Raw genomic sequence first — 18,301 nt, forward strand, 5'->3', positions numbered from 1 at the left:
TCTAGCTTTTAGAGATCATAGTAGCACCAATCAGCGACATTATGGCACTCAGTGCCAGATACGTCATAGCTACATGCGTTCAAGCTACGCCCACCTGTCACTAGGGATGCATATTGCCTCCAGCAGCAAAGGATATCCCATCTAGCTAACTCTCAAATATAGCACTCACCAGATCACTGCATGTCAATACTAAACAAATAAAATAGTGAGGCCGCCCTTAACTAAACAGTGTTAAATCTAAATATGTAGCCAATATTGATCTGAATCAGTGTTAAAACTACCATCTCAAGCATCTTAGGTCGCACAGATACCGAACTGACAGTGTCTTACAAAATCAGAGTTGTAACTCTATGCATGCAGATTAAAACCAATATGTGAGCCCTGTTAGTACCGCACTCTGTTCTTCAGCTAAAGTCGTTCTGTCAAAAGTAAATGCAATGCCGAAAACTATCCTATCAGTAGTGTGTCCGCCCCCGTATGGGCGTGTCAAAACATCGCTGAGTATTAACTGTATCTATGTGTCACACTATGACTGATGAGCGCACCTAGTCAGTTCTTACCATTACCACTCATCTGTTTGTAGCTAGCACTGGCTATGTTATCATCAAATGCACACATTAACATACAAAGGGAGAAATGGCATTATCAGACCAGCTCTACAAAAAATAATATAAATATACGTGCTTTGTCTCATAACGGCACCTAAGTGTGATTTTGATCCATCTATATGTATGAACTACCTGAATACAGGTTCACCTCCAGTGCATCAATCACCAACCTAAAGTGAAATATATACAAAAATTATATACAAAAATTAAAGCCAAGTAATAAAGGGAATAAGTCAATTCTATCATAATAAAAGACAGCCATTCCCCACCCATAATGGATGATATCAAATAAGTCAGCTGTATATCACTGTCAGCACATTATGTAATCATTGCAGGCTTTAAAACTATCTGACAATCAAAATAGCGCTGAATGTCAGTTCGGAGTGAGACAGACCACCCAAATGAAAAGCAACACGGGGTGTCAAAAAAATGAGACATAAAATTAAATAGAATAAGACAAGATAAAATCAATAAGTCCATATAATGGACAGGGAAATTACAACATAATGTTGAGAGGGCCACATATGGATTTTTTCATAAGGGCAATATGGGACAGAGGAATCAGCATCATTATCAGTAATATTGTGCTCGTAGTTCAATCAAATGTACTCGAGGTATAGGAATAAATAAAAATGAAGAAAAATACATTTTATATATATGCTACATTTTATATATACACATATATATATATATATATATTTATACATATATACACACACACACACACACACATATGCATACACACACACACATATACATACATATACACACACATAATATACATATATCATAACCTATTAAATCACTGCTCTTATTCGTTAAGAGGATGTCATTTTAAAAATAGCAACCCTTTAACATTGTGTTTAGCCTGCACAAAGAGATAAAACACATAGAAGTATCACTTGGGACCCTGCAGAGCGCTGCTGGTCCCAAGTGGAAACTGCTGCTGATCCAATAAGCAGCGCTACAGCTGGGTTGTGCAACTAAGCTGCTGACTGGGTCAGCAGCATTTTCCGCTCTGGGCCAGCACTGCTCTGTGTGTCCAGAGTAGTACTTCTACTATGCGTTTTAACTCTTTTGTAAGGGTTAAAGGGACAGTAAACATAGTGCAAAATTATATAACATTATCTTAGCGACCGCTTTCTAAATAAAAAAAAAAAAAAAAGCATTGCAAGATTTTTGCTTTCAAAGTTGAACTTACCTGGTCTCCGCTCCAGGCTCTACTGAGCGGGTCTTGTTTTTCAAAAGTGCTTTGCGGGTATGCTGTCTAGTCACTGTAGTGAATGTAGCTCGCTCCTGCTCTGGTAGCGAGCTACATTCACTACAATGGCGCTATCTGGTGCGATGTGACTAGACAGTGCGCCCGCAAAGTGTTTTTGAAAACCAAGACCCGCTCGGTAGAGCCTAGAGGAGACCAGGTAAGTTCAACTTTGAAAGCAAAAATCTCGCAATGCTTTTGATTTAGAAAGCTACCGTTAAGATATGTGCAGAATTATATAACATTATTTTGTAAGTTTACTGTCCCTTTAAAAAAATACTGTGAAACAGTTCCTGCAAAAGTAATTATCACTTGGAGCTAATATTCTCTTCTGCAAACTTTCCCTCCTTTTCAACTCTTTGCAGGTGATGACCCATACCGAGGCCATTTAAGGTAATTTTCTTTCATGATTTGGATAGAATATACATCTTTAATCAACTTTCCAATTTACTTCTATTATCAAATTTGCTTCATTATCTTGTTTCCTTTGTTGAAGGAACAACATTACTGGCAGCTAGATGAACACATCTAGTAAGCCAATCACAAGAGACAAATGTGTGCAGGCACCAATCAGCAGTTAGCTACCACTAGTGTAGGATATGTGCATAATATATTCTTTTTAAACAAGGGATATAAAAGGGAACAAAGCACATTTGAAAATGGAAGTGAATTTAAAAGTGTCTTAAAATGACATGCTCTATCTGAATCATGCACGTTTAATTTTGGATTTCCCTTTAAATCACATCTGCCAGTTTCATTTATTGTATTTATTTAAATATTGGAATTAATTATTTAAAAACATAAATGCAAGTTTGGAAGCAGTGCTTCAACCTCTTGATTGCCAGTGTGTATTTTAGATAATCAGGATATTACTTTACTGCTTCCTTTGTGTACCTAGCAATCAAATAATTACCCCATTATTTTGTGTTACTTGCAACAAAGAGGTTAAATCATGTGTTAATGGGAACCAAGTGGTTAAATCACTGAAAATGGCATGTAGGAAAAAGCACACACCATAAAAACTGTCTCCTATATTTTTGGGGTTTAGTTTGGATTGTGAAGCCCTGTAATAGAGTGAAATGGTGGAGAAGAAAAAAAAAAAAAAAAAAAAAAGGAGAATGTTAATGGAGTAAACACATAATTGTGCTCTTTCAAAAAAAAATTCTGCTTTTATTTTATGATCTATACAGTATATAATAATATAGCACTAGCAGAAATACTTTATTTGATGCAAGAATGCCACGCTGCAGACAAAGTTGCACAAAATGGATGCCCTATTATCAGCATTATGGTAGGACATAATATACATTATCTTTACAATGAGGGGAAAAAAAAAATTGAAAACACTTCCCTCATTTACACAAGAGATAAAGTTTGATGACAGGGTTTTTTTTTTTTTTTTAAATTAAAAATAACCATAAAAGACGTTCCATGTCCAATGAGCACAGGAAATTACTTAATATTTTATGCAATGCTGCAAAATACGCAATAGTTAGGAATTGGAAAACTACAGAAATTCTTTCAGTGGCTAACTGGATAGACATATGTAATAATATAATAAGCTTAGAGGAATACCATTATCTCAAAACTAGACGAGGGGACATCTATCATAACATTTTCTATTGGGAATCTTATATCGCTTCGAAATTTCAAAGCACTAGTATTTAAACACAAGTCTGACTTAGGCAGACTCCAACAGGATGAGCTATAACTATAAATTGAACTTTGTAAGGATGAAAAATCAGCTGGGTCTCATTGAATAAATTAGAGCTGGAACACATACATACCCTTGGATAGTTTCGGGAGGACCATCGATACCTGATTTTTATTTTCATTTTGTTTTGTTATTTTTTTTATATAGTTTTGTTTCTTCAAATATCATTGTTTGAATTTGATTATTGAAAATTGATACCTATGTAACTCAAAAAAAAAAAAAAGTAATGACCAAGATCATTTTATATGCATACTTATGTGGATGTATATTTATTTGTTTACTGTTGGATTGTATCACATGACTTATTTGTATTTCTTGGTCAATAAAAAACAAATAAATAAACAAAACAAAAAAAAAAAAAAAAAAATAATATATATATATATATATATATATATATATATATATATATATATATATATATATATATATAGAGAGAACCCCCCCCCCCACCAAAAAAACCCATCATATAAATATAGTCGGCAAAGTTAAAGTGAAGGTAAGTTAGCCTAATCTCTATAAACTATAGCATTATGTGTGCTAATTAAATATACATTTAATTCATCACTTTCTATATTTTTGAGTAAAAATAGAGTTATTACCTTTCAAAAGTTAGTTAGGTGCGTTCCCAAATTCAGCCCGAAAAAAAAAATAATAAAAAAAAAAAAAAAAAAAAAAATCACACTAGGTCATTTTTTTTCTAGAACAATTGATATTCTGGCCGTCAGCCGACGTCATCCGCACATTGAGAACAATATATGCTCCCGTTTCACACATGAGAAAGATTTCAATACTGAAAATTAGCACATGCGCAGAAAAAAAAAATCAGGCTCGCCGATTATCGCATTCGTAGTGGAAAGAACCAACTCGAGTAGCGCACGCGCAACTGAATTATTTAATTGTGAACGCGCATATGAGAGACGTGGAGAGCGGTCCCACCCGCTCTCCACGTTTCTCATATGCGCGTTCACAACTTTAACACGGAAGAAGTGCTTGGGAGGAGTTAGGTACCAAAACGGTAGGGAATTAGAATTAAAAAATGTTGTTAAAATATGGGAGTAATTGCTAAAATAACCTAGCGACTAGATTAAGGTTAATATGATATATACTCGGTTGCCTTCAATAGGAAATAACTTTACCTTCACTTTAATCATATTTAAATGAAGGTTTCTAATATTCACCAATTAATTATACAATCCAATATATAAATATGGTGCAGACCTCCTTTAAAATAAAAAGGAAGTATCTCAATCAATTCTGTTTCTAGCAAAGAATTGAAACAGCTGGATAAAATTAATACATTTTACCCAAAATAAACAGGGATTTCAGCACTTCTTAAATAAAGCATAGGATTTAATTGTATTCTTTATTTGATACACAAAAACTAAATTGGTTGCCTTAACCTTAATCAAGGATATCTCTCTCTCTCTCTCTCTCTCTCTCTCTCTTTTATGGTTACAAACGTTTGGAGGACTGTAACCTTTTTAGGGATCAGCAGAGTTAGACCACTCCAAGGAGGTCTCTATCTCATTTTTTGTTTTTAACAGATCAATAGAGAGCCATCCAGGAAGTGGGAAGCAATCTTGAAAACAGTATTTACAGTTCTACTATGGCAACACACAAGTTAATCATTTGTAAGAATGCATATAAGTGGAAAATGTACATAGTGCTCTTGACACACACACAAAAAAACCCCACCTGCTCTAAGAGTGGGGAAGAGCTATCTACCCTCCTGACTTACCTCAAGAGCATCTACAGTATATATTTTACATATATGATTCCAAACCTTTGCTGTGTAATTTGTAACAACTTCTTTGTCAGAACGTATTGCTTTACTTCCACATTAGAAAAGAAAATATAGCCTTTTACATTTCATATTTATACACAATACAACAGGAAGTTAATACATTCTCTTTCTACAAGTACAATGTACTGAAATATAACTGATGCATTTGCTCATTTTCACAATCAAACAGCAGAATAAAAACAAAGTAACTCATTTACCTGCTCGCTAGGAATTTACTGCGCCACACATCACACTGTATTGACATTCGCTCTAGCTGTTCTGAGAGCTGTGCTGTATTTCGTCCTAGAGCCTCATTTTCTAAAATAAGCTGGTTTTTCTCTCGAGCTATACGTTCAAAGTGATATTGCAGATCGTCACCAAGAGACGCCACAAGCAATTTCTTCAATTCTCGGTTAACCTACAATGATAAAATAAGTTGAATTACAATTTTATTAGAAAAACACACAGAATTAAAATCTTATTATTTACAACTGATAGAGCTTGTTAGTATTTTAGATGTGTAGTTGAATTAATTTAAAGGGACATTAAAGTCAAACTGGCAACAGTCTTTTTATATGCACACTTTCTGTGGCACCAGCTATTACTGAGCATGTGCAAGAGTTCAGTGTATACTTATATGAGTCTGTGATAGGCTGATTCTGGTCACATGATACAGAGAACTACATTTTGAAATTTGTCAAAAAATACATTTACTGGTGATTTGAAGTTACGTAAGGAACGAAAATTACTTTGACGCCCTTTAGGTCTGTTCTTCTTATCTTGTGGTAGAAAAGACCATTTTCCACCCGCAATATCAAAAATTATTTCTGCCAGACCAGGTCCAAACAAGACTTTACCCTTGTAAGGAAGTGCAAAAGCTTGGACTTTGAAGGTAACATCAGCTGACCAAGATTTTAGCCACAAAGCCCAGCGGACTAAGACAGTAAAGCCAGACATATTGTCTCCCAGTCTAATAATTTGCATGTTAGCATCAGAAATAAAGGAATTGGCTAGTTTGAGAGCCTTAATCCTTTCTTGGATCTCCTCTAACGGAGTCTCTACTAAAATTAATCCAGACAAGGCATTGCACCAATAAGATGCAGCACTTGCTACTGTGGCAATACAGACAGCAGGTTTGCCATTTTCCATGGGATCCTTAAAAGGGACACTCAGGTTAAATTAAAATTTTCATGATTCAGATACAGCATGTAATTTTAAACAACTTTATAATTTACATCCATTAAAAAAAAATGTGCACAGTCTTTTATATTTACACTTTTTGAGTCAGCAGCTCCTACTGAGTATGTGCCAGAATTCACAGACTATAAGTATATGCATTTGTGATTGGCTGATTGCTATCACATTGGTACAGGGGGAGTGGAAATATACATAACTTTTAAATTTGTTAGAAAAAAAAATAATCTACTACTCATTTGAAATTCTGAGTAAATGCTATTGTATTGTCATGTTATCTTGCATTTGTTGATTATGCAAATCTACTGTGTTTACTGGTCCTTTAAAGGAGCAGCTATTCTCTATAGGGATCGTAGTTCTCTTAGCCAGAGTATAAATAGCCCCTTCTACTTTAGGCAACATGTGCCATGAATCTTTAATGGAGTTAGCAAGAGGAAACATCTTTTTAAAAACGGGAGACGGGGAGAAATGTATCCCTGGCTTCTCCGATTCCTGTGAAATAATCTCCGTCACACGATCTGGAATAGGAAACACTTCCACAAAGGAAGGAACATCATAGTATTTATTAAGTTTACTAGACTTCTTAGGGTTGACAACAACAGAAGTATCTGAGTCGTCCAAAGTAGCCAATAACTTCTTTAACAGTACACAAAGGCGTTCAAGCTTAAATCTGAAGTTTACTTCTTCAGTAGCAGATGAAGGAATAAAACTGTCCGAATCTGAGATTTCAGTCTCAGAGGCTACCGGCGTATCCTCCTCTTATGAGGGAAGGCAACCTGTGTAGCAGTAGGTGGAACAGAAACCTTACTATCTGAATGACTAAATTTCCTCTTGCGTTTTCCCAGTATAGGAAAAGCAGATAATGCCGCAGATACCGCAGAAGATACTTGTGCAGCAAAATCTGCAGGCAAATAATCTCCTCCAGGAGGCTGAGAGGAACTGCAGGGCACTGTGATGCCATAGAGGCTTGGGACATTTGAGGAGAAAGCTGTGGCATTCCCTGAACAGCATCATCCTGAGAGACATTGGGCTCAGAGGTCAGCAATTTATCTTTAAATTGAAGTGTTCTAGCTAAGCATGCAGCAGTGAATTGCATAGGCAAAACGATTTGTGCCTCAAGGCATAACAAGCATTTGTCAAAAGACACAGAGTCTTGGTCCATGTCCATAATACTAAATAAAAAAAATCCCCAAATTGAAGAAATGTTTTAAATACACTGTCACTTTAAGAATTTTTAATACCACAGCCACGTAACGTTATGCAAAGATTCTTTAAAATAATAAAACAATCAGGCCCCCTAAACCTCAGACAGGCTGAGGTGCCTTACCGTAACACAGCACTTATACACAATTTGGCTGCCAGTCTCTAAAACGATCATATAGTAGATCGACAATGAAAATCAAAGACACCGCTCCGCGAATATCCGACAGCAGAGAGAAGTCAGATGACCGGCAGAGAGAGGAAACTATGCAGCAAGTAAAAGGCGCACATTTCCCCCTGCCTACAACACCGGAGCTTAATTTACACAAACGGTCAAGCAGTCTGTCAGTTAGCCTTTTCAAGCTAAGCAAGCAAAGAAAACCAACTGCCAAATTTTAAGTTTATACATAAATCCCTGTATAAAACATAAGCCACACACATAGTAATAAAGTATTTCAACAGAATTAGCTCAAAGAGGAAAAACTTCCCAATAAAGGAAAGATTAACCCCTAGTTTCAACATACATAATGTGCCTGCACACTGCCAAAGAAAATCCTGTATAAAGGATTTTAAAAATGTCCCTATCTACTGCATATGACATATTCTTCTGAAGTGCAGGTCTCCAAGACCTATAAGACAAAAGCACTTACCTGCAGTCTAGCTGTCTGTCAGGAATACAGCTCACAAGGCGTGAAAGGACACATACTCCTTACAGAGACCTGTAAAAAAAAGAAAGAACAGAGTTACCAACTCTGGTTTTCTGTACCATGGGCAGCAATGTGTTAGGAAACAAAGCAAGGACAACCTCACTACTTCCTAACTGCTTAAAAGCCACCACTACCAAATCCTTGCTTACAGGGAAAAGTACCCGAAAAAGGAATTAATTTCTTCAGACACCAAACTTCACCTCCTCCATTGATAGAGGCAAAGAGAATGACTGGAGATTATGGGTATAGGAGGAGTGACACTTAACAGCTTTGCTGTGGTGCTCTTTGCCTCCTCCTGCTGGCCAAGAGTGATATTCCCACTAGAAATTGGAATGATGTTGTGGACTCTCCATATCTAAGACAAGTAAAGACATTTACTGGTGATTTAAAAACACATATTAAATAATAGTGCAAAACTAGAAAATACTCTAGAGAGACATGTAATTGCCCATGATAGAAATACTACAGGATTCTCATGTAAGCATCTACTGAGTGTCTCTAACACTCATCCTCTTTTTGGCTTCACAATTGTCTTAGTATTATACCCAATTAACTTATGCAAAATAATGTTTTTAGTTGATATCCCAGTGGATATTGTGGTTATTATATAAATAGAAAATCTAAATAAAAATATAAAATAAATCAAGTAGTAACGACATATAAACCACTTTACTGCTTAGCTCTGGTTTGCACATGCGTTTTCCAGTGCAGGACACGGAATTGTCCTGTATTCCAATGCTTAAAACTTCAACAAAATGTGGAGAGGACAGTACTCTGACCCACATGCTGAGCTGCACCTCCAAAGATGTGATGTGTCATGTGTTCTCCAGGGCTGTGCTCCAGCTGAGGGACAAATAACCCTTAGACTTATGCTGCTGTGAGGGTTGTGCTGTGTCTGCATCCAGAGCTGTGCATTTACCAAAAGCAATAATACATATAAACCACATGGTGTGCTGGGAATTGTAGTTTACATGCACACACTAGAATTACAATTCCCAACACGTCATGCAAAATCAGAAGAATAAATGGAGACAGTGCAGGCGATTCTGGCACCCAGGTTTGTTGTGCCTTAGTTTAATGGACAGAGCGTTTTACCATACATGCAATAGAAGAACAGAAGACCTTGCTCCATTTTTAAGTAATCTGCTAAGTTTTTGTCTCTTATTTATGAAACCAGCTGCACTGTCACTCATGTACTTCAATTTGAAAAAAACAGATAAACAGCTAAAAGTTGAATTAATCAATTTTTGCTGAATGCGTAATGCTTCAGACACACCAAAACACTTCTATATGGCCACTGGTTTCAGCATTGAATGTATCTAATGACTCTATATTCAAGATAACTGGTGTATACATTATTTAATTTAAAAGGTCAACAAAAAAAAAAAAATTGTCAGTTATTCTGAAAAAATAAAATATTCTTTTTCTTGCTTCTCCGTAAAGTGGTATATTAACGTATTTTAGAAAATACAGTTTTGTAATATAAAACTTACCTCAGTCTGTACTTTAAGCTGGTTAGAGAGGCCTTCCTTGTCTTGTAACAACCGTTTCTCAGAACTTTTCAGTTTCTCTACAGCAGTTTGCAACTCAGAGAGCTGTTTCCAGGGATCAATAACTCCCTCAGCTGGTTCTGCCTTACAATTTCCGTTGGTTTCTGCATGTTTGAAATGTTTAGCCACAACTCTATGAGTTATTGCAGCTTTTGGTATCAGAATCCGGACAGCATCAATTTCAATGGAGTTGTTATTGTGAATCTTCCCAAGATGAAGCACTCCAGGACTCAGTGACGGCGTGGGTACATCTTTCCTCTTTGGGCTTTGTGTGACCTTGGAAAGCAATGCCCCTACCTCTAAGGTTTTCAATGATTCCTTTGTTTCCATTCCATCACCAGTTCCTCGCAAAGTAGGTGGAATTCCAATTCCTAAAATCAAGGGACAAATTATTGTAAATATAAAAAGTTGTATTGAGCACCATGTTATTTCTCTGTGTGTGGGCAATAAAAAGAATGACTAAAAAGATGAACTATTGTTTACATTTTCAGCTACTGATTTTATTGGAAAACATAGGTTTAGAATCCTAAAGCTATTTGGAAAGGTGAAGCTATGCTAAATGTGTAATGATAATAGATTTCACTGTGAATTAAAAAGTGACTCACACCCTGCTAGTCTTCTGTGTGTTCAATATATTTTTTTTTCCATTATGGGGTACTGGCTGTCATATTGATTGTATACACAGTAACAGTGAAACGTGATTGTTACTGCACTGTTGCTGGATAGATAATATGTAAGCATCCACCAACAGCATGATATATACATGGATCTCAGTGTGTCTCATGTAATGGAGGCTCCCCTCTGACATACTGGGACACCATGTCCCTAAGATTGTTTGCCTGGGGTAGCCTCCATAGTACTATATCTGCATGGCAAAGATGCCCAAAAGTTTCTGGTTCCTAAAATTTATGGACTGGCTTATGATTTTGAACTAATTTGTCAATCCCTGCAATATAAGGAGTGTATTAAATGGTATACAAACAACTCTCTTACTTTTAATTTGTCATTTGAAATAGCTGCCTTTGCCTGTTGAGTGTTCTGCATTAAGAAATTCATGCAAAATTTAAAAACAAAAATTTTAAATGGTTATAAAACATCTCATATGAAGATTTTTTTTTTTAAATTTACTGTCTGACCAGTTGTTCTTACAGGTGACTGTATATAAATGTGAAAAGGAATTGGAAACCAATTCCTAAAAGGGATGCACGTATTGCTCCAATAATTAATCAGAAGGTAAATTGTAAAACTCCAGCTGTAAAAAAAAAAAAAAAAAAAATCATCTATAAAATACCAAAATTTTAAACAATTAAATGAATAGTCTAGTCCAGGGGTCAGCAACCTTGGCTCTCCAGTTGTTTTAGAACTAAATTTCCCATGATGCTTACGTGTCTTTAAGCTGCCTAAGCATCATGGGAAGGAAATGTAGTTCTAAAACATCTGGAGAGCCAAGGTTGCTGACCCTTGGTTTAGTCAAAATTAAAAACTTTCACGATTCAGATTTTTTAAAAATAACTTTCTAATTTACTCCTATTATCAATTTTTCTTCGTTCTCTTTGTATCTTAAATGAATGTAAGCTTAGGAGCAGGCCCATTTCAGTTCAGCACCGCTTGCTGATTGGTGGCTACATGTAGACATCAATCAGAAATCGCTACCCATGTGCTGAAACAAAAATGGGCCTGCTCCTATGCTTACATTATTGCTTTTTCCGATAAAGATACCAAGAGTACGAAGAAAATTTGATAATAGGAGTAAATTAGAAAGTTGCTTAAAATTGCATGCTCTATCTGAATCACGAAAGTTTAATTTTGACTAGACTATTCCTTTAATATAATAAAAAAAGAAAGAAGTCACCCAACAATCTCACTAAGAGAAATATAATGAAGCCAGTTGGCAAGTTAAACCCCAATGGCATATGATGTATAAGGGCCAATCGGCATTATGCCACATATCTTGCACGTTATTGTCTAAGAAGTGAAAACGTTGCCTCACTGAGGAAATAAAATAGTGTTTTGGCGTGTGCTGTCAGAGGCGCTCAGCTTGTCACAAACTATCTGCAAATAAAGCAACTTTCAGCATTAAAGGGATACTAAACACAAAATGTTTTCTCATGATTCGGATAGAGCATGCAATTTTAACTTTCTAATTTACTCCTATTATTAATTTTTCTTAGTTCTCTTTTTATGTTTATTTGAAAAAGCAGGATTGTAAGCTTAAAGGGCCATAATACCAAAATGTTTAAACACTTTAAAGTGATGCAGCATAGCTGTAAAAAGATGACTAGAAAATATCTCCTGAACATCTCTATGTAAAAAAGAAAGATATTTTACCTCAAAAGTTCCTCAGTAGCCACCTCCCATTGTAAAGGATTTCTAAGCAGCATTTTAGTATGTCTGTCCTGAGACAGCTGAAAGGATGAGCCTCGTGAACTCTCATATTATTTCACCAATCAGGTAAAGGAAGCTTACTATGAAATCTCATGAGTTAAGTCAAATCTCATGAGATCACAGTAAGAGGTCATGACCTCAGCACTGCTGATGCTGATTGGCTGCTGTTCATTTCTTCATTTTTTTTTTATTTTTACCTGCAGCTGGGAGCAGGTGAAGTATAACTTTTTACACAGAATTTACTCTGCTGAGCTGTGGAGATTGTGAGGTAAAATATCTTCCTTTTTTACATAGAGATGCTCAGGTGATATTTTCCTGTCAGCTTTTTACAGTTATACTGCATCAATTTCAAGTGATTTAGCATATGAGTATTATGTCCCTTTAAGAGCAAGCCCAGTTTTGGTTCAGAAACTAGGTAGCGCTTGCCAATTGGTGGCTAAATATAGCCACCAAACAGCAAGCACTACCCAGTTGCTTAACCAAAATTGGGCTGACTCCTAACCTTACATTTTTTTCAAATAAAGATAGGAAGAGAATGAAGAAAAATTTATACAAGGAGTAAATTAATAGGAAGAGAATGAAGAAAAATTTATACAAGGAGTAAATTAGAAAGTTGCTTAAAATTGCCTGCTGTATCTAAATCATGAAAAAAATATTTTGGGTTTAGTTTCACTTTAAGTTTTTTATACTTCATGACTGAACGTCCTTTTTATTTGTAGCACTGGTAGATCCTAGTGTTTCAAAAACGCTAGGATTTACCAACACTAAGAACAATAAATGCTACTTACCTTCTTTCTCCTTAAGAACAGCCATTTCGGCTGTACCCATTTGAAGGATTGCAGCCATCGAGGACAATACTGTTCTATAATAAAGAGCACTGGTTGTTAGATTTCACATATAAAAAAAAGCTATTGTTTTGTAGTATGTAATATCTTTAGTGGACAACTGACAAATCAAAGAAGCTTGTTTTCAGAGCAGTATCTCCTAAAATTTTAATCTAGCCCCTACAAATATCATACACAATATTACTGGCTTCTCAATTTTCTATCTGGATGTATAATTTGTCAACTCTCAGGCATACATGAAACATTTTAGATAAAGAGAAAAAAAACACACACTTTTGGGCCTTTGAAAGTATTTTTTTTTTTTAATAAATTAGGAACGTTCGCTCTACTTATCTAAAATCATTACCAACAAAAAGAAATAATAACCCACTGTTTGCCATCATGAAGATCCAAATTGTTAGCTTTCTAAACCGAGTGCTAAACTGTTTAAATCTATAAAACATGTGCAAGGATATACTGTATGTGTATATATATATATATATATATATATATATACATACACATATTAATATACACACACATATTTGCATGTAAATGCCTATGAAATATAAAAAAAAAAAAAAACAAGACAAGTGCACGGTATCCCAACCCACATTAATTTATATTAATAGAATTACCTCCTAATTAACAACACTGAAGTTGGTTTCTTAATCAAGCTGTTTCTTATTCATGGCAGTTCGTTTCTTATTCAAATTTTTTGTCAGACTGCTTTAAATTGACTTTTAAATAAAAATATAGGTTTTATTTAAATAATAATATGATTCATATAATGTAGTTACACAGAGGTGGAATCCCTTTATACAACAATTGGATATACAAACTGGAAAAAGGGCATACGTTGGTACCAATACCAATATTACCATTTTGAATAGTAACAGATATTTTCAACGGGTTAATAACCATTGGGCCACTGATTTCACTATGAATATATACAGGGTAGATCCCCTACATGCCATGCAATTGTTTTTAGCCTGGCCCAATGGTGTTTTGGGTGCAGAAATTGATACCAACCCTGGCATAGGTGACATGATTCTCATTTTTTAATAAGTAACATATTTTCAAAGGGTTAATAACCATTGGGCCACTGATTTAACTATGAATATATACAGTGTAGATCCCCTTCCATGACATGCAATTGTGTTTAGCCTGGCCCAATGTTGCTTTGGGCACAGAAATTGATGCCAACACTGGCATTGGTGCTGTAATTACCATTTTTGAATAAGTAACACATTTTCAAAGGGTTAATGACCATTGGGCCACTGATTTCACTATGAATATATACAGGGTAGATCCCCCTCCATGACATGCAATTGTTTTGAGCCTGTCCCAATGGTGTTTTGGGCACAGAAATTGATGCCATCACTGGCATTGGTGCTGTAATTACCATTTTTGAATAAGTAACATATTTTCAAAGAGTTAATAACCATTGGGCCACTGATTGCACTATGAATATATACAGGGTAGATCTCCATCCATGCCATGCAATTGTTTTTAGCCTGGCTCCATGGGGGTTTTGGGCACAGAAATTGATGCCAACACTGACATTGGTGCTGTAATTACCATTTTTGAATAAGTAACATATTATCAAAGGGTTAATAACCATTGGGCCACTGATTGCACTATGAATATATACAGGGTAGATCCCCCTTCATGCCATGCAATTGTTTTTAGCCTGGCCCAATGGTAATTTGGGTGCAGACATTGATACCAACCCTGGCATAGGTGACATAATTCTCATTTTTGAATAAGTAACAGATATTTTCAAAGGGTTAATAACCATTGGGCCACTGATTTAACTATGAATATATACAGGGTAGATCCCCCTCCATGCCATGCAATTGTTTTTAGCCTGGCCCAATGGTGTTATGGGCACAGAAATTGATGCCAAGAGAGATGTCACACACACACACAATGTGAAGGGCCTAGGTGCAGAGTTACTTAAAAATTGCTACTATCGTGTGAAAAAGCTCATACAGAGTCAGTAGAGCCGATGTAACAAAGTCTGGTGGACATGATACGCTGTAGCGCATCATGTCGGCCAAAAATTGCTGAATACGCTGTCGGCATTCAGCATTGCACAAACAGTTCGAGTAAACTGCTTGTGAAATGCTGCCCCCTCCAGATTCTTGTCCAATCGGCCGCTAGCAGGGGTTGTCAATCAACCCGATCGTATGAGGACGGGTCAATTGCTGTATGCCGCTCAGAGGCCTAAAGGTTTGTGCGGAAACAGCTACATTGGGGCCGATTGACCGTTTGGTTATTCAGTCCCCATATCTGAGAAGCCACATCTCTTAAAAGGACCCCTTACTGGAAAAAAAAGAGGGTCTTTCATTTCAGATGAGGGCTTTTATGTCCCTCTAGGATGAAGGTTATTAACATAAAAATGTTGATCAACGGAATCAATAGCTAAAACAGACAAGGCATCAGTTGTCCTCCTATGATATGGATAATCACCATGAGAAATAATAAACACTTCCCCGAATAACTACCATAGAGTTTGCTATGACACTCTAGGAAGGCTACTATACAGCTCAGAGCTCTAGGGTAAAACACCATTGGGCCAGGCTAAAAACAACTGCATGTCATAGAAAGGTATCTACCCTGTATATAATTATAGTCAAATCAGTGGCCCAATGGTTATTAACCCTTTAAAAATATCAGTTACTAATTAAAAAAATAGTACTTACAGCACATATGCCAGTGCTGGCATCAATTTATGTACCCAAAACTCCATTGGGCCAGGCTAAAAACAACTGCATGTTTTGGAGGGGATCTACCCCACATGTATTACCAGTAAAATCAGTGGCCCAGTGGTCATTAACCCTTTAAAATTATGAGTTACTTGTTTAACAATGGTACAGCACATATGCTAGCGTTGGCATAAATTTCTGTGCCCAAAACTCCATTGGGCCAGGTTAAAAAAAAATTTTTTTCCATGGAGGGGGATCTACTCTGTATATATTCATAGTGAAATCGGTGGCCCAATGGTTATTAACCCTTTGAAAATATCAGTTACTTATTAAAAAATGGTATTTACAGCACCAATGCCAGTGTTGGCATCAATTTCTGTACCCAAAACACCATTGGGCCAGGCTGAAAACAATTGCATGTCATGGAGGGGGAATCTACCCTGTATATGTTCATAGTGAAATCAGTGGCCAATGGTTATTAACCCTTTGTAAATATATGTTACTTATTCAAAAATGGTAATTACAGCACCAATGCCAGTGTTGGCATCAAATTTCTGTGCCCAAAACACCATTGGGCCAGGCTAAAAACAATTGCATGTCATGGAGGGGGATCTACCCTGTATATGTTCATAGTAAAATCAGTGGCCCAATGATTATTAACCCTTTGAAAATATGTTACTTATTCAAAAATGGTAATTACAGTCCAATGCCAGTGATGGCATCAATTGTTGTCCTTAAAACACCATCAGGCCAGACTAAAAACAATTGCATGTCATGGAGGGGGATCTACCCTGTATATATTCATAGTGAAATCAGTGGCCCAATGGTTATTAACCCTTTACAAAATATGTTACTTATTAAAAAATGAGAATTATGTCACCTATGCCAGGGTTGGCATCAATTTATGTGCCCAAAACACAATTGGGCCAGGCTAAAAACAATTGCATGGCATGGAGGGGGATCTACCCTGTATATATTCATAGTGAAATCAGTGGTCCAATGGTTATTAACCCTTTGAAAATATCTGTTACTTATTCAAAAATGGTAATTACAGCACCAATGCCAGTGTTGGCATCAATTTATGTGCCCAAAACACCATTGGGCCAGGCTAAAAACAATTCCATGGCATGGAGGGGGATCTACCCTGTATATGTTCATAGTGAAATCAGTGGCCCAATAATTATTAACTCTTTGAAAATATCTGTTACTTATTCAAAAATGGTAATTACAGCACCAATGCCAGTTTTGGCATCAATTTTTGTGCCAAAACACCATTGGGCAAGGCTAAAAACAACTGCATGTCATGGAGGGGGATCTACCCTGTATATGTTCATAGTGAAATCAGTGGCCCAATGGTTATTAACCCTTTGAGAATATCTGTTACTTATTCAAAAATGGTAAATACAACACCAATGCCAGTGTTGGCATCAATTTCTGTGCCCAAAACACCATTGGGCCAGGCTAAAAACAATGGCATGTCATGGAGGGGGATCTACCCTGTATATATTCATAGTGAAATCAGTGGCCCAATGGTTATTAACCCTTTACAAAATATATGTAATTATTAAAAATGGTAAATACAGCACCAATGCTAGTTTTGGCATTAATTTATGTGCCCAAAACACCATTGGGCCAGGCTAAAAACAATGGCATGTCATGGAGGGGGATCTACTCTGTATATATTCATAGTGAAATCAGTGGCCCAATGGTTCTTAACTCTTTGAAAATATCTGTTACTTATTCAAAAATAGTAATTACAGCACCAATGCCAGTGTTGGTATAAATTTCTGCGCCCAAAACACCATTGGGCCAGGCTAAAAACAATTGCATGTCATGGAGGGGGATCTACCCTGTATACATTCATAGTGAAATCAGTGGCCCAATGGTTATTAACCCGTTGAAAATATCTGTTACTATTCAAAATGGTAATATTTGTATTGGTGCCAACGTATACCCTTTTTTCCAGTTTGTATATCCAATTGTTGTATAAAGGGATTCCACCTCTGTGTAACTACATTATATGAATCATATTATTATTTAAATAAAACCTATATTTTTATTTAAAAGTCAATTTAAAGCAGTCTGACAAAAAATTTGAATAAGAAACCAACTTCCATGAATAAGAAACAGCTTGAATAAGAAACCAACTTCCTTGTCGTTCCTAATTATCTATGTGGGTGTGGAAAAGATACCATGGGTAAGGGTGGAATGAAACTACATAAGAGAAAACAGAGTATCCTGAAATATAAGGGCAACTGGTTTACATAGATATAAAGGCAAGGAGGAGCAGATTTTCAAATTTACAGATTACAATGTATGCCTCCCATTGCTTTATCAATTTGGAGTTAAGAAATCTCCATACTGAAC

At 36.1% G+C, this 18,301-nt stretch overlaps 1 protein-coding gene across 2 annotated transcripts in view; it reads right to left on the reverse strand.

Annotated features, from left to right (window-relative positions):
• The window catches only part of BLZF1 (basic leucine zipper nuclear factor 1), a 92,227-nt gene that overhangs the window by 72,859 nt on the left and 1,067 nt on the right, over positions 1-18,301 (reverse strand). For both annotated transcript variants that reach the window (XM_053706508.1, XM_053706507.1), the window contains exons 2-4: positions 13,188-13,261; positions 9,958-10,385; positions 5,582-5,781 (exon numbers count right to left, since the gene is read on the reverse strand). In XM_053706508.1, coding sequence (XP_053562483.1) covers positions 5,582-5,781; positions 9,958-10,385; positions 13,188-13,245 — 686 coding nt within the window. In that variant the 5' untranslated portion in view covers positions 13,246-13,261. The remainder of the gene's footprint in view (positions 1-5,581; positions 5,782-9,957; positions 10,386-13,187; positions 13,262-18,301) is intronic.

Source organism: Bombina bombina, chromosome 3, assembly GCF_027579735.1.
Source record: "Bombina bombina isolate aBomBom1 chromosome 3, aBomBom1.pri, whole genome shotgun sequence".
In the NCBI taxonomy this organism is placed as follows: Eukaryota; Metazoa; Chordata; class Amphibia; order Anura; family Bombinatoridae; genus Bombina; species Bombina bombina.